Source organism: Zalophus californianus, chromosome 5, assembly GCF_009762305.2.
Source record: "Zalophus californianus isolate mZalCal1 chromosome 5, mZalCal1.pri.v2, whole genome shotgun sequence".
Taxonomy (NCBI): domain Eukaryota; kingdom Metazoa; phylum Chordata; class Mammalia; order Carnivora; family Otariidae; genus Zalophus; species Zalophus californianus.
In genome coordinates, this window is record NC_045599.1 from 41,374,661 (window position 1) to 41,401,111 (window position 26,451).

A 26,451-nucleotide genomic window follows, 5' to 3' on the forward strand; every position below is an offset into this window, starting at 1 on the left:
AGAATCATGATTTTAAAGATACTAGCTGGGCTTGAAAAAAGCGTGGAAGTTATTAGAGAAACCCTTTCTGGAGAAATAAAAGAACTAAAATCTAACCAAATCGAAATCAAAAAGGCTATTGATGAGGTGCAATCAAAAATGGGGGCACTAAATGCTAGGATAAATGAGGCAGAAGAGAGAATCAGCGATATAGAAGACCAAATGATGGAAAATAAAGAGGCTGAGAAAAAGAGAGAGAAACAACTACAGGATCACGAGGGCAGAATTCGAGAGATAAGTGATATGATAAGACGAAACAACATTAGAATAATTGGGATCCCAGAAGAAGAAGAGAGAGAGAGAGGGGCAGAAGGTATATTGGAGCAAATTATAGCAGAGAACTTCCCTAATGTGAGGAAGGAAACAGGCATTAAAATCCAGGAGGCACAAAGAACCCCTCTCAAAATCAATAATAATAGGTCAACACCCCGACATCTAATAGTAAAACTTACGAGTCTCAGAGACAAAGAGAAGATCCTGAAAGCAGCTCGGGAGAAGAGATATGTAACCTACAATGGTAGAAACATTAGATTGGCAACAGACCTATCCACAGAGACCTGGCAGGCCAGAAAGGACTGGCAAGATATCTTCAGAGCACTAAACGAGAAAAATATGCAGCCAAGAATACTATATCCAGCTAGGCTATCATTGAAAATAGAAGGAGAGATAAAAAGCTTCCAGAACAAACAAAAACTAAAGGAATTTGCAAACACGAAACCAGCCCTCCAAGAAATATTGAGAGGGGTCCTCTAAGCAAAGAAAGAACCTAAAAGCAGCAAAGAGCAGAAACGAACACAGACAACAGACAGTTAACAGTCACCTTACAGGTAATACAATGACACTAAATTCATACCTTTCAATAGTTACCCTGAATGTAAATGGGCTAAATGCCCCAATCAAAAGACACAGGCTATCAGATTGGATTAAAAAACAAGACCCATCAATATGCTGTCTGCAAGAGACTCATTTTAGACCCAAAGACACCCCCAGATTGAAAGTGAGGGGGTGGAAAACCATTTACCATGCTAATGGACACCAAAAGAAAGCTGGGGTGGCAATCCTTATATCAGACAAACTAGATTTTAAAACAAAGACTGTAATAAGAGATGAGGAAGGACACTATATCCTACTTAAAGGGTCTATCCAACAAGAAGATCTAACAATTGTAAATATCTATGCCCCGAACATGGGAGCAGCCAATTATATAAGGCAATTAATAACAAAAGCAAAGAAACACATTGATAACAATACAATAATAGTGGGGGACTTTAACACCCCCCTGACTGAAATGGACAGATCATCTAAGCAAAAGATCAACAAGGAAATAAAGACTTTAAATGACACACTGGACCAAATGGACTTCACAGACATATTCAGAACATTCCATCCCAAAGCAAAGGAATACACATTCTTCTCTAGTGCCCATGGAACATTCTCCAGAATTGATCACATCCTAGGTCACAAATCAGGTCTCAATCGGTACCAAAAGATTGGGATCATTCCCTGCATATTTTCAGACCACAATGCTTTGAAACTAGAACTCAACCACAAGAGGAAAGTCGGAAAGAACTCAAATACATGGAGGCTAAAGAGCATCCTACTAAAGAATGAATGGGTCAACCAAGAAATCAAAGAAGAATTAAAAAAATTCCTGGAAACCAATGAAAATGAAAACACAACTGTTCAAAATCTTTGGGATACAGCAAAGGCAGTCCTGAGAGGAAAGTATATAGGAATACAAGCCTTTCTCAAGAAACAAGAGAGGTCTCAAATACACAACCTAACCCTACACCTAAAGGAGCTGGAGAAAGAACAGCAAATAAAGCCTAAACCCAGCAGGAGAAGAGAAATCATAAAGATCAGAGCAGAAATCAATGAACTAGAAACCAAAAGAACAGTAGAACAGATCAACGAAACTAGGAGCTGGTTCTTTGAAAGAATTAACAAGATTGATAAACCCCTAGCCAGACTGATCAAAAAGAAAAGAGAAATGACCCAAATCAACAAAATCATGAATGAAAGAGGAGAGATCACAACCAACACCAAAGAAATACAAACAATTATAAGAACATATTATGAGCAACTCTATGCCAACAAATTAGATAACCTGGAAGAAATGGGTGCATTCCTAGAGACGTATCAACTACCAAAATTGAACCAGGAAGAAATAGAAAACCTGAACAGACCTATAACCACTAAGGAAATTGAAACAGTCATCAAAAATCTCCCAAGAAACAAAAGCCCAGGGCCAGATGGCTTCCCAGGGGAATTCTATCAGACATTTCAAGAAGAATTAATACCTATTCTCCTGAAACTGTTCCAAAAAATAGAAATGGAAGGGAAACTTCCAAACTCATTTTATGAGGCCAGCATTACCTTGATCCCAAAACCAGACAAAGACCCCATCAAAAAAGAGAATTACAGACCAATATCCTTGATGAACATGGATGCAAAAATTCTCACCAAAATACTAGCCAATAGGATCCAACAGTACATTAAAAGGATTATTCACCAGGACCAAGTGGGATTTATTCCTGGGCTGCAAGGCTGGTTCAACATCCGCAAATCAATCAATGTGATACAATACATTAACAAAAGAAAGAGCAAGAATCATATGATCCTCTCAATAGATGCAGAAAAAGCATTTGACAAAGTACAACATCCTTTCTTGATCAAAACTCTTCAGAGTATAGGGATAGAGGGCACATACCTCAATATCATAAAAGCCATCTATGAAAAACCTACAGCGAATATCATTCTCAATGGGGAAAGGCTGAGAGCTTTTCCCCTAAGGTCAGGAACGCGGCAGGGATGTCCACTATCACCACTGCTATTCAACATAGTATTAGAAGTCCTAGCCACAGCAATCAGACAACAAAAAGAAATCAAAGGCATCCAAATCGGCAAAGAGGAAGTCAAACTCTCACTCTTTGCAGATGATATGATACTGTATGTGGAAAACCCAAAAGACTCCACCCCAAAACTGCTAGAACTCATACAGGAATTCAGTAAAGTAGCAGGATATAAAATCAATGCACAGAAATCAGTGGCATTCCTATACACCAACAACAAGACAGAAGAGAGACAAATCAAGGAGTCGATCCCATTTACAATTGCACCCAAAACCATTAGATACCTAGGAATAAATCTAACCAAAGAGGCAAAGGATCTGTACTCAGAAAACTATAAAATACTCATGAAAGAAATCGAAGAAGACACAAAGAAATGGAAAAACGTTCCATGCTCATGGATTGGGAGAATCAACATTGTGAAGATGTCAATGCTACCTAGAGCAATCTACACATTCAATGCAATCCCCATCAAAATACCATCCACTTTTTTCAAAGAAATGGAACAAATAATCCTAAAATTTGTATGGAACCAGAGGAGACCCAGAATAGCCAGAGGAATACTGAAAAAGAAAAGCAAAGCTGGCGGCATCACAATTCCGGACTTCCAGCTCTATTACAAAGCTGTCATCATCAAGACAGTATGGTACTGGCACAAAAACAGACACATAGATCAATGGAACAGAATCGAGAGCCCAGAAATGGACCCTCAACTCTATGGTCAACTTATCTTTGACAAAGCAGGAAAGAATGTCCAATGGCAAAAAAACAGTCTCTTCAACAAATGGTGTTGGGAAAATTGGACAGCCACATGCAGAAGAATGAAACTGGACCATTTCCTTACACCACACACAAAAATAGACTCCAAATGGTTGAAAGACCTAAACGTGAGACAGGAGTCCATCAAAATCCTAAAAGAGAACACAGGTAGCAACCTTTTCGACCTTAGCCGCAGCAACTTCTTCCTAGAAACATCGCCAAAGGCACGGGAAGCCAGGGCAAAAATGAACTATTGGGATTTCATCAAGATAAAAAGCTTTTGCACAGCAAAAGAAACAGTCCACAAAACCAAAAGACAACCAACAGAATGGGAGAAAATATTTGCAAATGACATATCAGATAAAGGGCTAGTATCCAAAATCTATAAAGAACTTATCAAACTCAACACCCAAAGAACAAATAATCCAATCAAGAAATGGGCAGAAGACATGAACAGACATTTCTCCAAAGAAGACATCCAAATGGCCAACAGGCACATGAAAAAGTGCTCAACATCGCTCGGCATCAGGGAAATCCAAATCAAAACCTCAATGAGATACCACCTCACACCCGTTAGAATGGCTAAAATTAACAAGTCAGGGAACGACAGATGTTGGCGGGGATGTGGAGAAAGGGGAACCCTCCTACACTGTTGGTGGGAATGCAAGCTGGTGCAACCCCTCTGGAAAACAGTATGGAGGTTCCTCAAACAGTTGAAATTAGAGCTACCGTTCGATCCAGCAATTGCACTACTGGGTATTTACCACAAAGACACAAATGTAGGGACCCGAAGGGGTACGTGTACCCCAATGTTTATAGCGGCAATGTCCACCATAGCCAAACTGTGGAAAGAGCCAAGATGCCCATCGACAGACGAATGGATAAAGAAGATGTGGTATATATACACAATGGAATATTATGCAGCCATCAAAAGGAATGAGATCTTGCCATTTGCAACGACATGGATGGAACTGGAGGGTGTTATGCTGAGTGAAATAAGTCAATCAGAGAAGGACATGTATCACATGACCTCACTGATATGAGGAATTCTTAATCTCAGGAAAGAAACTGAGTGTTACTGGAGTGGTTGGGGGGTGGGAGGGATGGGGTGGCTGGGTGATAGATATTGGGGAGGGTATGTGCTACGGTGAGCGCTGTGAATTGTGCAAGACTGTTGAATCACAGTTCTGTACTTCTGAAACAAATAACGCAACATATTTTAAGAAAAAAGAAAAAGAAGAAGATAACAGGAGAGGAAGAAAAGGGGAGTATGTCAGAGGGGGAGACGAACCATGAGAGATGATGGACTCTGAAAAACAAACTGAGGGTTCTAGAGGGGAGGGGGGTAGGGGGATGGGTTAGCCTGGTGATGGGTATTGAGGAGGGCACGTTCTGCATGGAGCACTGGGTGTTATGAACAAACAATGAATCATGGAACACTGCACCAAAAACTAATGATGTAATATATGGTGATTAACATAACAATAAAAAAATTAAAAAAAAAAAAAAAAAAAAAAAAGAAATCAGGCTTTGTGTGAGCTTAGATCAAAGAAATAAAGTACATCCTTTCGGTCACTAACTTCAAATTGAAATTTAGCATCTTCTTTAAATATGAATATAGGCAACCACTGTTAACAATACCTGTAACTTTGCCAATGATATAAATCACAGATACTTTTGTATTGCATTAATTAGGGCAGATATCTTAGAATATTGTTTGTATGTATCACTAGTGCAGTGTTGTTTGTCCCACCACTAAATCTTAATGCAAGCTTTAGTGGTGGGACAAATAAAGCAAGCTTGCATATCACCCATTACAAATTTGATCTTTATAATATTTTGATAACTATTTTTCAGAATAACTGGTTTCTTTTGTAATCCTACGTATTTTATTTTATGTAGTTTCAAACATTTCTCTACAGATGGATGCATCAGCTTCACCAGCACACCAGAGGTGTCCATGTCATAAAAATGGACAAGGACTCCTGGCCTAGAGTCTACAGCACATTTTTTTGAAGATCCCAAATGATACAACATCTTTTTTTTTTGAGAGTAGATTTTTGGCAATAATTAAAAGTCACCTGGAGAGTCAAGTCTGATAAATAAAATGGGTAACTGAATTGGGTCAACAAAACAGAGAGGGCCAATAAAATAAAATGATTTTTTTTAATTTAGTAATTCTCTATAAACACAAGTATATATTTGGGGTGAGGGCTCTACTATGTGCAAGTTACTGAGCTAGAGTCTAGGGATCCAAAAATTAAAAAAAAGATATGGCCTGCCTCTAGATGCACAGGGAAAGGAGAAGGTGAGGGTTCTTAAGTAGCAGTGACTCTACTCCATTTTTTTTAAAGTGTTCGTTTTTAGGATACAAATTCTGAAGCATTGAAAAAATTTTACTTTATTATTTTACCTTTTGCTAACTGTAAAGTAAAATAATTTCTAGAGTCAGGCACTGTTTCTATTGATTTTGCCTTGACAGTGCACAGTCTCTGCTTATGGTTATGTCTTAGGGATGTTGTAAGTGAATTTAGTGCTAAGACTTATATCCAAAGGTTCACATCTGGTTTTGCAACTTGGATTCATTTTCTCAGAGCACTGTTAAAACGAAAGTTTGGGTTGTCAGATCACTCACAAAAATCTACTTATATCAGAATGTGCATTCAACATAGGATTAATAATATATCCTAAATACAATTAAAAACAGCGCTTCTCTGGATAAATGCATTAAAAGTCCTAAACCAGATGCCATTAGTTTGAAGCCCCTTTTGATGGGGCACTCTTCCTGTCAAAGCTAAAATGAGGGCAAGAGAGGTTAGATTCCAGGAGTTTAGCAACTGGTCAACTCCCTGTAACTGCAATAGACAGCAGCTCTCTATGTCAGTAATTCCTCTGAGGTCCAGAAGAACAAAGGCACAAAGAACAATCTGACCCATTTCGCCTTTCCCTCTGTGTCTAAAGCTTGTAAATAAGTCACTTTACAATTAAGCTCTGTGGTCAATGAAACAGGAAAAACAAACAGATCATTAGAACAGAACAATTACAAGAAAACTTAGCATAATGTACTTATGTCTTGTGGGGTTAGGGAAGGCCTTCTTTAAAAAGACATCAAAAGCAAAAGCAGTAAGGAATAGAAATGATCACTTAGATTATATCATATTTTAAAATTTTTGTACTGGAAAAGGCATCACAGACAGTTCTAAAATGAGCAATGGACTGTGAAAAACAATTTGTAATCCAACAGCAGCAAAGGATTAATGTTCAGAATAGAAAATAAACTATGAATCCATACAAAAATGACAAAGTAACCCAATAAACGAATGGACAAAAAAATCTAAAGAGGCAAGTCACAAAAGAAGATATAAAAATGGCCATTACGTCTATGAGATGGTACTCAAACTCATTAGCTATCAGGGAAATGCAAATTAAAACAACAAGAAAACATGACCAGCACACTATTCAACTGCAGGTAGAGCTATAAATTGATACAGCCATCTTGGAGAAGCACCAGTCGTGTGTATTGAAAATAAAAATGTACACCCTGGTTCCCAACATTGGTTTCTAGAGAAACGATTGTGTAAAATACTCAAGGAGGCTTGTATAAGAACAGTCTTTAAAGGAGTGTTTGTGATGGTGAAAAATTGGAGACAATCTAAATATACATTCATAGGGGAATACCAATATAAATGGAGGTAATTTCATAGTGTGGAACATCATGAAGCCATTAAAAGGAATAAGCCAGATCTATATGTATCAACATGAATAGAGCTCTAAGACAAACTGTTGAGTGAGAAACCAAAGTTGTAGAACAACATATGGAGGGTGATATCTTTTATGTTACAGTCCACGGTGCCTGTGAATATACAGAAGACTTTGGGAAGGAGACACATCAGACAGTGATTACCTGAGGGCTAAGGTGATAGGGTGGAAGTAATCAAGGACTTACTATCATTACTTGTAATATTTAAATTTTTAAAAAGCAAATGTGTTTACATATTACTTATACAAGTAAAAATTAATAATGCAAAAAAAATTGTTTTAAGTCACTGACCTCAGATCAGGACAGTTACTAAAGTGATAAATCATTTCCCTGATATGAAGTACTACCTCATGTTTTATTTTACTTCAACAGAGGAGAGAGGCTTTCTTTCTTCCTCTCTCTATTCTGTAGTTTCAGTTTATAATCTAATCTATCGCTTAACAAAGTTAGATTTCTACTAATTGATCCTTTAATCTTTAATCATTACTGTGATAAGCTTGGGAGTCCCTCTGTTACTCTTGGAAAATAATTTCATTCCGACTATGTAGAGGTATGCCTTGCTCTTTCCTCTTGTATTAGAAAACCCTAATGCTTCATTGGCAGCGTTAACTTACCGTTTCCCTCATTTCTTTTGCCTTTGATCTTTTTCCTTCCTGTTATTTAGCAGATCCAGGGTGTGCATGTGCCTATGCTTTAACTGTTATCCCCTCATATATAATGGAGACTGCGTTGTGCTTGGAGCTCATTGGCAAAGTGATTGAGGGAAGGGGAAAGTGGGCTGTTGCTTGTTCAGAACACTGAGAAGCCCAGTGTAGGCAATCTACCAAGGTAGTGAATGAAAAAGAGCCTTCGCTGTGCTCTTTCCATGTCAGAATTTGTTGTAAAGAGCTTCTAGCCCTTATAAATTTATACGAATTGACTCATACGAGCAATCATATATATATATCATTGCTGTGTGTGTGTGTGTGTGTGTGTGTGTGTGTACACACATAATATATACATATATATATTTTAAAATAGACAAGCACTAGTAGTTGGCTTAGATGGGTTTCATATGTGCTGTGACACGTCCCAAAGAGGAAGCTAAAACACTGGCAGTAGTGTCCTTTTTGAGGTCCTGCTCTCTGTACATAAAGGCCACTGGGTCACAATGCTGGTGTAACAGTGGGAGGAATCTCCTCTGAGAGGTTACTTTGCATGAGAAGGAACTGGAGACATTTCCAATATTTAGCACATATTATCTGAAAAGTGTAACAATTACCACCGTTAGAAAGATCTGGGTCTAATGTCACTGTCCCCAGCAGCCAGGGGCCTTGCAGGGTGGGGAAGAATAGGGAACCATCACTTTGCTGGAGGATGTTCTTTTAGCTGAAGACGGAACAGAGTTGGAGGTCTATAAGAGGAGTTAAGCTTTAGGGTATGAATGACTGAATTTGCCCCCTTTCTAAGAAACACCAGTTTTGCTGGGTGAGGGTACGAGTGGAGGTAGAGGAAGTGGTTGTCAACTTTCCCAAACTCTAGAAGTTTGGGATCAGTTGGCAAAAACTGCACCACTTGGGATGCCTGGGTGGCTCAGTTGGTTAAGCGTCTGCCTTTGGCTCAAGCTATGATCCCGGGGTCCTGGGATCAAGTCCCGCATCGGGCTCCCTGCTCAGGTAGGAGCCTGCTTCTTCCTCTCCCACTCCCCCTGCTTGTGCTCTCTCTCCCTCTCTCTGCCAAATAAACAAATAAAATCTTAAAAACAAAACAAAACTGCACCACTCAAGCTCCCTACTTTCATACCATGGGCAGAGTAGTCAGAGTGTGCTTTCTCATTGCTGGTTCTCATTTTTAAAGCAGAAGTTTAAAGCAGTGCAATCCCCTCGTTCCGAGGGTTTTGCTTTAAGCCACTGAAGACATGGGGAGTGAAAGCAGCATGTGACCATGGAGTCCGGGTGGTGTCCAACCTCAGACTGAGGTTGTGAAGAAGGGGCTTTTCGGTGTGGTCATTGATGCCAAGCCAGCTGGGAGGAACCCTGTAATCAGAAAGCTCAAGAAAGATGAGGGGCCAGCCCCGGTTAGGGCACTTCCTCCTACACTGCTGTCTCTGGCCACCTGGCTTCCTTGAAAACAGTATAATTTGGGATTTTCATGCATATGCATTTTCAATGCTATCACGCTTTCTCAAGGTTATCAGGCATTCTTAGTAAAGTGAAGCCAAACCAAGCACATATTATATTAAAAAAACAACAACATTAAAAACCAGGTATTTAAATCGGTTTAAAGAAGTTTGTTAAAGAAAACAGGCTCGGTAATGATAATCAGTCCTGTTTTTTTAAAACAGTTAAGTAGCTAGAATAAGATCCTAAGCTACTCTGGGGCAGCTCTGCCTGGTATCTGGTAACAGTCCTGCAGGAATTTTGCTTGAGAGTCTGTATTGTCTTCCTGGAAGCCTTATGTTGTCTCTGCCACATAAAGGAAACAGCAACTGTGATCATTGGCAGTAATGATGTGGCCTCCAGAGCATGGAGCCTGGAATTATCCTCAATCTGTCATCTTTCTCTCAAAGGGAGAGCAATGGCAGCCACAGCTTGCCCTTGATGTTTCTGGGACTCAAGAAGACAGGAAAGAGCAACATTTATTTCTCAATATCCAGGGGGAAATTACAAAATTTCAGTGGTATGATAGATAGATGCTTAAGTACTTAATGCAAGAAATCCTTCCCTAGTAGAAGCTACCCATAACCAGGGTGGGGATAAATTTCTGCCTGAGGGTTAATAGTAGAGACACACGCTCCCCTCTCTGGGTAGGAACCCCAAAATGTGCTCCATCCCCTCCCTGAACCTTTATGAGAGAAAGCGCCAGTTGAGAGAAGCCCTTCCTTCTACCCTGACAGGTGCAATGGCCAACTGTTCCTTGAGAGGGCAGGCTCACCTCATTGTCCTGGTGATTAATCTCACTGAGATTTGACTGTTGCACCAAGACTGTTAGGAGCCTGTGAAGAAAAACAGGAGAAGAGGCTCAAAAGAACAGAATCTGTATGAGAACATAACGCTAGAAAGACAGTCCACTGAAGGCCTCCAAATGAAGATGGGCCCTTTCTGTTTATCTAGGGGAAAGAGCCATAGAAAAGAAGACAGTGTGATCCGTGAGCAGGCACCTGGGGGGATCCCTCTCTCTCTTCCCCTCCAACCTCCTCTCTGTCTCGGTGCCTCGGGTGGGGATGGGGCACAAAGGGCATGGAGAAGGTGAATCTTTTTTTAATCTTTTAAAATTTTTTGTTTTTTATTAACATATAACGTATGATTTGTTTCAGAGGTACAGGTCTGTGATTCATCAGTCTCATGGAATTCACAGCGCTCACCATAGCACATACCCTCCCCAGTGTATGGATGGGTGATGGACGTTGAGGAGTAGGTGAATCTTTAGGCTTATATTATTCACCAGACCTGTGTACCTATGCGTGCATTGAAGAACTAAAGTCCTCTAGTACTTATTCTTTATTCTTTTACCTAACTGTATACAATGCTTTCAAATTGCTTCACCATCAGTACATGGGTTGTGCCTTTTAAATGTATAGATTATATAAGGAGACAGCATTTACAACTTCGCTTATTTTTTATAAAACATACAAATATCTAAGCATGAAATGACACTAATCAGTGTGAAACAACTATCAGTGATTCTCAAGTTCAAGTTTTTATCTCAGTTGGGTCCCACACTTGGTTGACGGCAGTCAACATTATGGGAGAGAAGTGGCTGAGTGCAGAGGTTAGGGACCCAGAATCTGGAGCCAGACTGTGCGGGTTCACATCCCAGCCCCTGCTACTGACCAGCTTTGTGACCACAGGCAAGTATCTTACCCTCTCTATGCCTAACCGTCCTCATCTGTAAAATGGCGTTAATGAAAAGTGCCTACTTTATAGCTCAGTGTGAGGATTAAATGAGTTAATGCATACAGTATTTACAGCATGCCTGGAACACAGCAAGTGTTATTTCTAGAACACTTAACCCTAGAAGTGTTTTTTTTTTTTAAGATTTTATTTATTTATTTGAGTGAGAGAGTGAGTGAGAGAGAGCATGAGCAGAGGGGAGGGAAGGGGAGAAAGATTCACCTGATGAGCAAGGAGCCCAATGAGGGGCTCGATCCCAGGACCCTGGGATCATGACCTGAGCTGAAGGCAGACGCTTAACCGACTGAAGCATCCAGGTGCCCCAACCCTAGAAGTTTTAACCCTGGCTCCATCTCAGAATCTCCAGGGGAAATTTTTTAAAACCACAAATACCTGGATTCTATATTCAGGGTTTCTGACTCAGTAGGTCTGGAGAGAAGCTCAGCTTTCACAGTTTAAAAGGGCTGTTCAGGAAATTCTAGTAAACAGGTCTGAAAACCACTGAGAAAGGTACTGAATAAATTAATCAATGGATACTCATTGCTATGAACTGAATTGTTCCCCCCACCCCACCAACAACCTCCAAATTCATTTGGCTCTGACCTCCAATGCCTCAGAATGTGACTGTATTTGGAGACTGAGCCTTTAAAGAGTAATTAAGTTAAAATGAAGCCATTAGGGTGGGTCCTAATCCAATCTGACTGATGTTCTCAGAAGAAGAGATTAGGGCCTACAGAAACACACCAGGTGCAGGGGCTCACAGAGGAAAGACCATGTAAAAAGGCCTCAGGCGAGTGATTATCTGCAAGACAAGGAAAGAAGACTCAGAGAAAGCCAACCCTTCTGGCACCTCACTCATGAACTTCCAGCCTCCAGAAATTTGAAAAAATAGATTTTTGTTGCTTAAGCCATCCGGTCTTTGCAGTTCTGTTATGGAAGTCCTACCAATCTAACATACCCAATCAAGATGATAAAGGCATGTCTATGGGGAGACAGTGAAGGAAATTAATTTTGGAAGGAGTATTTGAAAAAATGAAATGGTTTAGCCTTTCCCCCAGTCAGATTTTCATTGTCTCTCAGCTTAGGTGACATGTAGTCCTGGGTGTTAAATTGCTACCTACAACAGAAGAAAAGAAAGTGGGACCGATTATGTTGCATTAGTGGTAAATGTAACACAAAGAGAGCTTAACTAGGGGTGCCCTTCTAGTTGTTTGCTGTGGAGGTGAAATAACCAGGAAGCCTAAGGTTTAAATCTTATCACTGTCTTTTGGGGAGCCAGGATAATGCTGTGATTTAATTCTGCCCTCACTACCGCGTGACCTCTCTGAGCTTCTGTATCCTCATGTTTATCATGGTGATAACAGCATGGGGATAACAGGTGGTAAGGACTGAATACCATAACAGGCATAAAGCTCTTAGTACACCGACTTGAAAAGAACAGTGGCTCTAAATGCAAGCTTTCTGAATTCTAAAATTCCTCCATCTAGTGGGATGAGGCTATAAAAGTAATTGCACTTGTGGATAACGCTGTGTTTATCTTGGTAATTATATTTCACTACTGGATATATTTTCCCTTATAGTTGCTTTATAAGGCTGGAAGGCAACTAGTAACTGATTTTCTTCTATCTCTTTACTGGCCATTGTCCAATCTCTAGGGCTCATTTGGTCTGAAGTGTGGGGGGAGAGTGGGAGGGAAAGGCAAGAGGTCGGCTGTGGTCCAATCTGGTTATCCTTGGCTAACCCCAAGCAGACTGAGATCATATGTAGCCAGACAGCATCTTCTGGGGCTGCTCCAGAGCAGTGATCACACTGAAGGAAGTTGGGTGCTGACCAGATGGGAATGAGGGAGGGGAGAGCAAGACCTCTTGTCACATCCTGGGGATGCCAGGGTCATGGGATGAATCCTGTACCTGGATATTTCTCTATTTGCTTCTCAAATCCATTTGCTACCCTTCAATGTTCTACTCTGAGATTGACCTGCAATGTCTTTATCGTGCAGGCTCCCTTGCCCTCTGACTTCTTCCTGGGTTTGGCCAGGAGAACTGGCAGGAGAGAGGGGGGGAAGCCACTTCCTTTTCTGACCATGACTTCTTTTCTTTACCAAAGGCCCTGGCTCCTGCCAGGTGGATCCTCTTCTCCAGCCAAGACTCTCAGCAGGTTCCAATAACAGCTCCCTTCCTTGTCCCTCCGGCCTAGGGGTGGAACATTTTCCTGTTTTGGGGGGTGGGCAGGTGGAAGTGGGGAATTCTGTTACTATCTCTTGTGAGGTAATTTTCAGTAGTCTTCCATGAAGCTTTCTACAGTTACCCTCTATTATTCCATGACTTTCCTCTTATGACCAATTGATACATGCCAATCTATATTGCTTGATTCCATTTGATTCCTAAGTGTCTCAGATTCATCGATTTTCAAAGATGGACACAAATTTACAGATAAGTATGCTCTCTCTCGCTCTCTTTTTTTGTGAGAGCAAATGACATGAGCCCTTACCTTGCTTGCAGGCCCATCATGCATTGCTGTGGTGGTGATCCAGACTGGACTAGAAAGCAGGTGTTTAGTTTCCAGCCTGGGGCTTCTGTGCTGTTCCATGGTACGGGGGTCATCTGCCAGATGCTGGTCCCACATCTGTCTTAATTACCAGAGGACTCACAGACCTCTTAGTTTTGTTTTCTCAGAGCTCTCGTTCTGTGCTAAGGTGGCTCAGGAATATTTCCCCCACAACCCCCAGCCTAGTCTCTTATTAGCACCGGCTCTGTCCTGTTCTCAATTCTCTAGGAAGCAGTGCAAAGCCTACCTTATCCCAGGTAGCAGGACAGCAGGTGCAGATGCCCAGCAGGAGCACTCCCAGACAGGTAGCATGGTGAGTGGTAAGACAACAAATGCTGGGGCCATTAGAATCCCTGCTCCATTACCAGCCAGCCAGTAAACTTAGGCAAGCTAGGAAACTCTCAGTGCCCATATTTTCTTATCTTTGAAATAGAAATAATAATAACACCTACTTCTTAAAGATCTGTTGTGATTTTAAGTGTGTCAATACATACAAAGCACTTAGAATGACATTTACATGCTGTCATAAGTTCTCTATAATTTAATAATCTTTTTTTTTTGAGAGAGAGAGAGTGTGTGTGTGGCGTGTAGGCAGAGGGAGAGAGAGAGAATCTCAAGCAGGCTCCATGCCCAGCACAGAGCCCATGCAAGGCTGGATCTCATGGCCCTGAGATCATGACCTGAGCCAAAACCAAGAGTTGGACTCTTAACCAACTGAGCCACTCAGCCACCCCTAATTTAATAATTTTTTAAAAAGCTCCTACTCTTTATGTTTGGGGATCCCCTGATCTCCATGAGGTGATTGGGAGGACAGAGAGAGATCAGCTAGGTGTGTGCTGGGGTGAGGGCAGCTTGTCTCTGTGGGCTTCTCTGTTTTGCTGGCTCCTTGGGCTCTCAGCCCTGAATCTGGCCAGCACAGTGATGACTGGGGAAAAGGGTCTCTAAGCTAGCTGTCTGTCTTCCTGTTCCTAAAGCTGCCGATGTGAGAGTATCCCGTAGTATAACACCCACCCACAGGTTAGAATATATCACCTTGTACCTCGAGAACAGGACTCCAAAGAAATAATTTCCTTCCTCCCTCTGTCTGTCATCAAGAGCCATGAAAAGAGGCAGAGCCGCAGGCACTCTGGCAGGGAAAAAAAAAGAATCTGCCAGTAACCATGGAGACCATGAAAAAGACTTTCAGAGAGCCCTGTGACTGCTTTCAGAAGAAATCGCTGCTTGCCTTCCAATGCTAGCATGTGCAGCGTTGTACAAACACAACTCCTTTCTCTTTGGAGCTTCATCTTAACGATCATGCCCCCTCTTTCACACTGGGGCCCTCCAAATGTCCAAGCCAAGGAAGCAAGAAAAGCCATGGGAAGCTGAAAGGAAGAAAATATGGACCTACTGAGAAGCTGAGGGTTCAAAGCAGGAAAGGGAACCATGAGATAAAACCTGCACTCCTTTGCTTTTATCCACCAACTTGCTTTCGTGTTCGTAATTATAAATCCCTTATTCCTGCATCAGCTTAAATCCCCACTGAGCTGCAGCTTAGCTAAGGCGGTGTATTGGAACTGGCTGGTTTGTTCGTGAGTTGTTTCCATCACAGAATCTTGCTGGGGGCAAAGGGCTAATTGAGGTGTCCCCTTGGCTTGTTTATAAGCAGCTACAGTCTGAGGCTTCACTCTAAATAACCTCCAGTTGAGCACTGAGTAGAAGGATCATGCTATTTGGAAATCTAAGGGTTAGTAGATTTTAAAATGAGTATGAATACCTGAGTACAAGGACATAATGTGGCCCATACATATGTTTATGATCAGGGGACAAGTAGAGATGAATGTGCACTAGCAAGGTAGGGAAGGGAGTTTCAGGGGAGCTGAATGGTTGAGTTTGATGTTCATTGGATTCTAAAGTCTAGCAACAGTCTTGTAGGGGCCAAAGGCAGGCCACCCCAAGATGGTCTACTTTGGCATGGACATTACTTTGAGTTAAAAGCAATCAAAACTCAGTAGATTCAGAAAAAGCTCTTTAGCTCCCCTTCAACTGCCTGCCTTTACCGGGAAGTGAGCTATTAACAGAGATTCCCTTTTACCTAAGAAACTTACCTGTCTAATAGCTCAATCTTTGTTTTCCAAACATCTCCTCTCACCTTCCTTCTAATGGCCTTCCTTCCCTTTGTATGCTCAGACCCCAACCCCTCTCCTTAGATAAGTATCATGTTGCTTGACTGTCTCTGGAATTTCCATGTCTGTGTGGATTCCCAGTACATATGCTACAAAATTTTAGTTTTTCCTGTGAATCTGTCTCTTGTCAATTTGGTGCTTAGTCCAGCTAGAAGAACTCTGAAGGGTAGAGGAAACTCCTCCTCCCCGACACACCTGTATGTATGGACATATTTTTTGCGGACCTGTGTGTGCTAAGGTAAGAAAGACTGGGGTGAGAACTGATGAGATGGGAATAGCAGGGATTCATTCTTTAGCATTGATCTATGGTATCTCTTTATTTCTATCTACCTTCCATCATGATCATCACTACTATCATCATTATCACCGACACTTATTGAACAGTGATGATTGACAATTCTTGGTCCTTCTCACATGTTTTCTCATTTATTCTGCCTATTTACTATGAGATAAATACTGTGTTATTCATACTTTCTAGGAAAGAAAGCTAGCTGAGTCTTGATAAGTTAATATGGTCATTAAGAGGTGGACCAGATTCAAACTCAGTCAATCTGACTACAGAGCTTGCACGCCTGTCCACCCTTTACCTCAATCCAAAAAGGATTTTAGGTGGTTTTCAGATACATATAGTAAAACAAGATTGCAAGTAAAGAAACTAGACAAAGAGAAAACAAGGGCGGATAAAGACGATGCAATTATGGTCCTACATGTGTTCCAAAGGTGGGATACAAATTGGGCTTTGGGTTTTTTAAACATACAGAGAGAAAAACATAATCATAAGTCACAGTGTCCACATAGTAAAAATAAATAATTTATCAGAAGCAGCACAGCAATTCCTCCTTTAGTAGATATATTTTTTGTGGCTTCTCATTTTTTAGATGCTATGACAAACAAAGTATTTCCTGACAATGAGACAATAAGGAATTTTGTAAAGCTTCTTAAGCTAGGGCTTAATGACAGAATGTGGCCATTAAAATACATTCTATAGGGTCCACAGCAGTGGATCCGAGGAGCCTAGCAAGTCCCCTGGGCAGGTTACTTATCCTCACACATAATAAATTACCTTCTTAGTGCCTCAGCTTCCTTATCTATAAAATGGGGATAGAGATACCTATCACATAATGGTGTGGTCAAGATTAGATGAGATAATACATGGAAAGCACTCAGAACTTTGCTCAGAACATGGTAAATAATCAGTGCTATTTGTCCTCCTTTTCCTCCTCATTGTAAACGCAGGCCTATATAGCTTAGTGGTTAGCTGAACCAGCCTAAAGTTGTATCCACTTAGGAAAATTAAGCAAACAGGTTTGCATGGCCTAATGGAAGGTCACTCCTTCTGCACTGTGTCTGTAGGATTAAGAAGTACCCACAAGCCAGACCAATTTTTTTTTTCCAGAAAACAATCACAATTTCATGCTGACAAACAAACAAATGGAAGAGAGAAGGCCAACTTTTGTCCCAGAGAGCTTGGCTTGGCTGCTTTCTGCTTAAAACACTGAATGCAGATGCTATCAAACCCTGACATGGACATAACTTTTCTCATAAAACAATGATAAAATATCTAATTTTAAGCAATGTAATTCCAGAGGGAATTCTTTAAGGCAAGCTAGTTTCTAAATGTTCTCTAGGTAACAAAGCCAGTTGCTTTGCTATATGAGTTGTTGAGGTTTAACCCAATTCATTTTTGGAGAACATTTACCACAAATGATGGTTTTGGAATAGTTAATCTTAACCTAGTTACTGCAGCTAGTATTATCATAACTAAAGCAGGATTTTATCTTCCAGAATCAGCAAAGTGTCCATTTAGGACAATAAAACTGTATCATCAGCACACAGAAGGATGTTTATTTTTCTGGCTTCAGCTCTTCTGAAGGTGGTGGCTGGGTCATTAGGTATAATGTCAAGAGAAGGGGAAACCACAACTCTGTGTTATCTCAGTTATAGTGATGTAATGTAAATCCTAGGAGATTTAGGGCCATTGCTGGGCATAATAAGAAATAGACTAATATGTCCACAAAGAGGAAGTACAGTTGGATTGGTGTTCAATTTATTACTGTAGTGATTTGAGATGATGAGCCTAATCAACTGACCAAATTGACCTTGAGTGTGATTTTGACTGACAAGTCTTGGTTCACCCCTCAGGTGCAATGGCATGATGACAGCTTTCACCAAAATTTATGACCTCCTTTCTTGGATTAGAGTCATTACCAGGAGGTGGATTCTATTCTATATTCCCAAGTGCTCCTTATACCCATGTGTAGTATAGGACCAGTATGGTAAATGACTAGTCCTTATTAAAAGAATGTGAGCAGAAGTGAATTGTATCAAAAGCTGAGATTTTAAAGAAATAAGGGGGGGCATCTCCACATTACTCTTTCCCCATTCCCAGGCTGAATAAAGAGAATTCTTTGATCCTAGAGGATGGTGGAGCCACAAGATGGAAGAAACTTAGATCCCTGAGTTACCATGTGGAGGGGAGCCACCCCCAATCCAGGAATACCTACATTGGACAAAGCTCTTCCTGTGTTAAAACATGAAAGCTTTGGGTTTAATGTGTTACAAAAGCTATAATCACCATAAGAAAAGCGGTCATATATCTTCCAGAATCAGGCAGATTTTAAAATGATCACTGGGGGAGGCAGGTAGAACCAAGTAGAGCCAATCAAGGCAGAATAGTCTTAAAGATATTTTTTAAATATAGTTTTTAAAAGATTATTCTTGGGAAAACAGTGTGATTTTGTGACTAAATATTTTTGTGGGCTGTCTAGAAAAGTCATTCTTTCTTTTTCCCAATTCGTCAAAGAGGAGTCATCCCTTTATGATGTCTATTGATTGTTAGTTCTGAGCTTGCCGTTTCTTCTCTAAACTTCCTTGTTTTGTTGGGCTTTGAGTAAATCCTAGTTCTTTATTATTCCTGGATATAATCCAATGATAACAAGAGGCAATGCTTGGTTGGGATTAGTTCTGGAATTTCCCAAACCCTTTTAGTGTAAAACAGAATGAAATGAAGAAATCCTGTTACCTCTCAACCTTGGTCTCATGAACCCCCACAGAGCTTTAGTTTTAGTTCTGGACACAGGCTCTAGAGGATGAGGCTCCCAGAATGCCCCTCTGTGGTGCTGGCCTACACCTAGCTCTGGGGAATGCTAAATTCCTGTCAGAGGCATGTTCTATGCTGCAGAGGTTAAGGAAGTGCCCAGAATGTTGCTGATTCCACAGTAGGAAATGCTGTTATTAGGTGCTCCAAGGGGCTTTCAAAAGATTGTAGACTGAGGCCTTTTAGACACAGAGGATTGGGGAAGCTATACTTGGTCTGGACAAAACTTTTTCCTTTGTTGCTCAATTGTCTTACAAAAATGTGACTCTCTTGATCATCCAACTTCTTTTGAGTATATTTCTTCATACAGCTCCCAGCAGCTCAGACGCCTGGTTTTCCTTCTAACCCACTCATTTCCCTGTCTCACTCTACTTTGCTGGGTCCCTTGCCTCCTTCCAACCCATAAATGTTGGCATGACTCCGGGGCACTTGGGTGGCTCAATCAGTTAAGTGTCTGACTCTTGATTTTAGCTCAGTTCATGATCTTGGTGTCCTGGGATGAGCCCCTCATCAGGCTCCGCTCAGTGGGGAGTTTCCTTGGGAGTTCTCTCCTTCTCCCTCTGCCCCTCCCCTACTCTCTCTAAAATAAATAAACAAATCTTGAAAAAGAATGTTGGCATGACTCTGACTTCAGACACGAATCTTTATGCCCAGTCAGTGCTTTTCCACTCCCCTCCCCACTATTTGAAATTATCCTATTTGTTTTGAAATTACCCTATTTATTTGTTTACTAGTATGCCAGTTAGCTCCTTCAGTAGAGTGTAAGCTCTGTGGGTCAGAGACACTGTCATGCTTACTGGGAACCCCTAGGGCATAGAATAGCACTTGGTCCATGATAAGCACTCAACAGTTATTGAATCAATAACTGCCTGATTGAATGAATATATGAATTCAGATAATGAAAAATAGCATTTCTTAAATCAGAGATTAGGAGGAAAGGGTTTTATTGAAATGGGGGGGGGAATTGAGATTAGAGTTTAAGATTCTTCCAGGATATTTTGATTGACTGAAATGTGGTCCTGTCTGCTACAACTCCAAAAAAATGGACAGGTTTTGTTTTTATTCACCACTGAGGGCTGATTAAGTTACATTCTAATCCAAGCTAAGTCCCTCCCAGTGTGCGCATTGTGTGAACCTGGCTACTTACCTCACGTCGGGCTCAGCAGTGGCAGCATGCAGTGGCAGACGGCCATTTTTATCTGGGATATTGTGCTTGGCACCATTTCTAAGCAGACTCACACAGCCTTCCAGCCAACCCTGAAATACAAGAGCAACTGTGTCATTATACAACAGAGCCTGGTATAACATAGACCAACAAACTTTCTCCAATTTTCTTTCTCTTTCTTCTTCAGTGTGGCTAAAAACATGTGTTACTGATTTGAAGTGGTTAAGGATCACAACTCCAATTTAGGCACTTCAACAGAAGGCTGAAGGTCTTGAGGTGTGGATTCCTGAGTTTCCTAGACTCTCTCCCCTGTCTCCCATTTCCCATTTCTTACTTGCTGTGTTCCACTTTTATACTGAGTTCTTAGGGCTAAATGTGGCACATAGTAGCTCTAGCCTCTCATTCTACGGGCTTAGCTCCAAATCATGCTTGTCAATGGTCTGACCCAGGTGCCATGGTCCAATTCCAAAAATTCGGCTCCTATGTCATTTTTGAGTTCCAGTTGCCACTGTGTGCCTCAGTTTATCTATATCTGACAAACAAGCTTTGGTCCACTTTTCCAAGTTCCCCTTCTAGTAACCACGAGGATAATATTTTGCTTATTCTAGTCTGTCTCCTCCCAATATCTAGAACCCTAACCTGAGGCCTAATCCAATGGCTGGGTCCCTGCCGTCTTGTTGAATGATTTTTCTGATGCTGAATATGGGGCTATCACCAGAACCCTCTAAGTGTTCCCTTTAGTTGTGTTTCACTCACTATGAATTCCCCCAAGAAACTTCATGTAAACTCTCTGCGGTCCACTGATTCTCCAGATTGAGAGTGATATTACTGCAGCTCATGCTTGTCGCCTTCCTGGTTAGCACTTATGGCTGGGTCATTTCCCCACTATCTCTCATTTCAAAGGGCAGATAAAATGGACAGCTAGTCCTCCCTCACTTTCTGTTCTATATTACTTTAAGTAACTAACTCAACCCTACTGATAACCAAGTTTGGCTAAGGAGAGTGCCTCCTACATTCATCCAGAGCCACTGGGGTTACTCATTCAATTATGAGTAGACATATATGTAGATGAAACTATTATTATGAAGAATAATATATATAACTCTCTCTCCCACCTTCCTCCATTCCTGTATAGTTAAGCTTCAAGACTACCCAGTCAGATGAGAATGACTGATTTTCCCTCACAATACTGGAAGCAATGAAAATCAAAATGTTACTAAATGAAAGGAGAAGAAAGATAATAAGAAAAGAAGCTTTTGGTTCTGGAAATTCTGGAAAAAAATCTTTCAGTAAGAGCACATTCATAGGTTCTAATATTGAATATCGTTTTGAATTGACCGATAATATACGTCTTAAGTAGAAGCAAATGTTGTTCAGTCTTGAGTTATAGTTTCCTAATGTATTAAATCTGGTTTTAGTTTCTAACGTCCAAGTCATCAAGATCTCTAATTAAAAGAAAAAATATGACTGGGAAATCCAAAAGAAAGGCATGCTGGACAAATTTTAGAGTTGCCTAAGTTTTATAGTTTTTGAAAACAGATCTTCTGATGGGGGAGGGTTTGAAACATATTTGTCATTTTGCAACATTTCCTGGAACTGTGTGTATGTGGTTTTCTTTTTTTCTTCAGAAAAGAAATCAGAAAATCACTGAATATACTTGAAACCAGTGGTCACTATTCAGAACCAGCAAGTACATTTTTCACTATGTGCTGGGTGGTTCCACATGTGTTTCTCTTTCACCTGTGATACACATAGGATATTATTTTTTACTACACTTTACAAATGAGGAAGGAGGCACAAAGAGGTAGAGTGATTTGCCTAAGGTTACACATCCATGGTAAGTATATTTGTATATTGAGTTTGGAGCTGTGATGGACACTTAATTTCTAAGTGCCCGCTTTCCCAAGTTTCTCTTTTAATACTTGAATTCAAATGTTGCTAGAAGGGAGTGGTGGGCTCCACAATGCAATCCCCAGGACCACCCCTCACCCTTCCCAGGGAGCCTCATAAGAAACAGGGATGGGTCCTTCCTTCGGTTACCACAAAGAAGAGGGGCCATCATTAACAGGGCGATGCCACATGCTGTCATGCAGGCCTATTTCCCTCATGTAGCTCCTTAAAATGCATTCCTAGGAAGAGCTATCTGCAAAGGGAGCACCTCTCTAGGCTCATTATTCACTCTGATCTACAAGATACCTCTTCCCAATCCTGGAACTTTAGAATTTTGAATGAAGTGCAGCTTGGTTTCCGTCTATTCTCTATGCAAGTAGCAGTCAACTTTAGAAACCATCTCTATTCACTTCCTCCACCCCCTGATCCAAATTTTCCCTTCTCCTTAGCTTGGATACAAAAAAAAGAAAAAAAGAAAAAAAAAAAACTCCTCCTTCATTGCAGGAGCAGTTATTAGGGCATGCTTCAGAAGGGAAGGGGCTAGAAGGGGATTCCTGTGTCTCTCTGAGATATGAGTACTCATAGACCAGTGGTTTTCAAACTTAAGTGAGTACAAAAATGGCCAGGGAGGTTTCTTTAACATGCAGACACCTCCCCCGCCCCCCCCACTACCCGTGTCTGCTCACAGTGTCTGACTCAGGAGGTCTAGGGTGTACTCCTGGAAAGTGCATTTGAAACAAGTACTCCAGCACTTTGAAAAATTCTTTCTAGTTTCATGTCTAAGTCCTAGAGAAAGAGGACATGCAAATAGAAAAAGAAAAAGTAGTTTCTAAAGACAATCTCTGCAAGAATTGGGCAATGCCTCATGCAGTGTCTGCTAGATCGTGGCAGGAAGGTGTGGTGTTTGGGGAAGGGACATTCCTACTTCAGCAGGACAGTTGCAAGACAGTGGCGCTTGTTCAGGGCAAATCCCCTGCTGTCAATGGGCAGCAATAGCAAATCCAAGAATCTGCTTTGGCAGCAACAATAGTTAGAGGAAGATTTCCAGGAGCCTCACTGGAGTAAAGGAGAATGATGACCCACGTGTGGCACTAAGAACTTGCTTGACATAGACTCAGGGTAGCCCTGTGGTTTCTTAGAAGGATTTGAGGGAGGATTTGAAAAGAGAGGAACTTGAAGGTTTTCAGTAAAGCTTAACCAAACTTGCTCTAATGTTAGAAAATGCTGAGCTGAAATCTCTTGACGAGGACTCACTCTATATAATTTTTATACTTAGTATTGATTGTGGGTTGAGTCCTATGCTTGGTATTGCCACTTAATAGCCTGACATGTCTCCCCTACTCCTATCCTCCCCACTTTTCTCAGTTCCCAATGTTCCCCATATTCTCCAGCTTCCACGCAACTGATCCTACCCCACAATGTTACCTGTAGCTTCAAGGACTACCACCCCCTCAGGGTATTAATGGACTGTGTTCTTAGAAGGAGTACCAAGTATGTCCAGAAATGCCCCAAGGCAAATTCTGATGCAGTTAAGATGGAAAGTAAAATTTCTGTAATGGCAATATTGCCTCTATCTTGGAGGATTGTTAGGAAGATCCAGAATGACTCAGATCCACAAAGCCAACTCTTTGTAGTGCTATAATTGTCAGAGATGATTAGAGCAAAGATTCAAGTTCTGCTTCCACTGGCTAGCTGCATAAATCCAAGAATACTCTTCCACAAGGGGGACCCCATAACAACACATTTAGCCCTCCCCACTCCCTGACAGCCACCAAAGACAGAGTTGGTACCAGATAGGTTGCCAGGCATAGACTTGTGCGACCATAAGCATCCTGCATGTTAATATTGGCCCCCATCTTCAACAATAGCTTCACTGTGTCCACTTGACGTCCAGAAACTGCATGCATCAAGGGTGTACATCCTGGAAGGAGACATTTCAATAGCCTTTAATAATATTTGACTTGTGAAATTTATGGGCAAAATTTTTTGCCCATATATGCTCTTTGCAGATAAATGAGCTGCCCTCAACACAAACCCAGCTGTTGAGCTACATGGGACTGAAGAGAAATGAAGATGATTGTTGCTACAGTTATATATGGGACCTAAGAGAAATGAAGATGATTGTTGCTACATTTATATAAACTATGTATTTTTTTCTAGCTCTATTAAATCTTCTGTAATTTTGCAGTAATTGGTTGATTAAAACATTTCGTGCCAATGATACAAATTCCTCATTACTACCTTGAGAATCAGTACAATTTGGGACTAACGGGCAAGTTTATCCTCACTTGGCTTGAACAATGTAGAATCTGGAAGTGTCTGGAAAGCAACTCGAGCCAGGCAGACAGTTCCAGCACACTTTTATTAGAGCTGGTGGGTGATAAACGGCAGTGATGGCAGCCTAGCCTCAGCTTGCATACAGTCTTAAGGAAAGGGTCCACCTTTGTTGAAATACTTCTCTGTTTTGGTTATTAATATAAGCCAAGGCATTTGGTTCTTCATGTCTTTTCTTTCTGAACAAAAACAGAGATGAAATTACACATTCTGATTAACTTGTAGGCCTGCTGGAACAAGCTAGCCTGGTGAGGCAGAATCCAGGTGCTTCACACTCCTTCAGGTGAAGAAACCAAACCTCAGACACAGTCCCTTGCCAACCTGAGACTTGTTTACAAGTCTTTTCATTGGCGATTCACACCTTCTTCCTCCGAACCTGCAAGCTGTGACCCCAGGAGATCCCTGAGAATGGACAAATGGCGGGACCGCTGTTCTCACCGAAAGATTGCACTGGCAACCCAGTTGCTCTGCAAATCTCTCCCTTCCAATGCTCTTTGGGTAAAAGCAGCAGTGAAGCACTATGTCTTCATTAGTCACAATAGTTCCTTCTTTATTTCTTCCTCTCTCTCCTCTTTCCCTTCTTCCATCCCTCCCTCATTCCTACCTTCCTTCCCTCCCTCTGTCTTTGTTTTTCTGTTTGCGGGTTTTGAATTGCTCTAGCACTGTTTGTTGAAGAGGCTTTCTTCCACTGAATTACACTTGCACCTTTGTCAGAGATCAGTTGAGTATATTTGTGTGAGTCTACTTCTGAATTTTTTGTTCTTTTCCATTAATCTATGTGTGTAACCCTCAGCCATTACCACAGTCTTGATTTCTGTAGCCATACAATTAAGTCTTGAAATTTGGCAGACTGATTCCTCCTGCTTTCTTTTTTTTTTAGCATTTTTATTTTAATTCCAGTTAGTTAATATACAGTGTGATATTAGTTTCAGGTGTACAGTATAGCGATTCAACACTTCCATACGTCACCCGGTGCTCATCATGACCAGTGCCCTCCTTAATCCCCATCACCTTTTTAACCCATCCCCCCACCCAGCTCCCCTCTGGTAGCCATCAGTGTGTTCTCTATAATTAAAAGTCTGTTTCTTGGTTTCTCTCTCTCTCTCTTTTTTTTTCCCTTTGCTCATTTGCTTTTTCTTAAATTCTACATATGAGTGAAATCATATGGTATTTGTCTTTCTCTGACTTAGTTGGCTTAGCATTATATTCCCTAGCTCCATCCATGTTGTCACAAATGGCAAGATTTCTTTCTTTTTTATGGCTGAATAATATTCCACTGTATGTATATACCACATCTTCTTTACCCATTCATGGAAACTTGGGCTGCTTCCATAGCTTAGCTATGTAAATAATGCTCCTATAAACACAGGGACATGTATTTCTTTGAGTTAGTGTTTTTGTATTTTTGAGGGTCATAGGGTAGTTCTATTTTTAACTTTTTGGGGGGACCTCCATACCTTTTCCCACAGTGGCTGCATCAGTTTGCATTCCCACCAACAGTACATGAGGGTTCTTTTTTTCCACATCCTTGCCAACATCCGTTGTATCTTGTGCTGTTGATTTTAACCATTCTGATGGGTGTGAGGTGATACTTCATTGTACTTTTGATTTGCATTTCCCTGATGATAAGTGATGAGGAACATCTTTTCAATCGTCAGTTGGCCCTGTGTATGTCTTCTTTGGATAAATGTCTGTTCATGTCTTCTGCTCATTTTTAAATTGGATCATTTGGTTTTTGGGTGTTGAGTTTTATAAGTTCTATTTTGCACAATAACCCTTTATCAGATATGTCATTTGCAAATATCTTCTCCCATTCCATAGGTTACCTTTCAGTTTTGTTCATTGTTTCCTTCACTGTGCAGAAGCTTTTTATTTTGATGTAGTACTAATAGTTTATTTTTGCTCTTGTTTCCCTTGCCTCAGGAGACATATCTAGAAAAAAGTTGCTACAGCCAATGTCAAAGAGGTTCTCTT

The 26,451-nt window shown here is 40.9% G+C and overlaps 1 protein-coding gene across 1 annotated transcript in view; it reads right to left on the reverse strand.

Annotated features, from left to right (window-relative positions):
* Positions 1–26,451, reverse strand: part of ANKRD55 (ankyrin repeat domain 55) — a 98,551-nt gene that overhangs the window by 36,958 nt on the left and 35,142 nt on the right. Inside the window, exons 4-6 of the mRNA XM_027606092.1 lie at positions 23,934–24,064; positions 20,236–20,345; positions 10,321–10,381 (exon numbers count right to left, since the gene is read on the reverse strand). Of these exons, the coding sequence (XP_027461893.1) occupies positions 10,321–10,381; positions 20,236–20,345; positions 23,934–24,064 (302 nt within the window). The remainder of the gene's footprint in view (positions 1–10,320; positions 10,382–20,235; positions 20,346–23,933; positions 24,065–26,451) is intronic.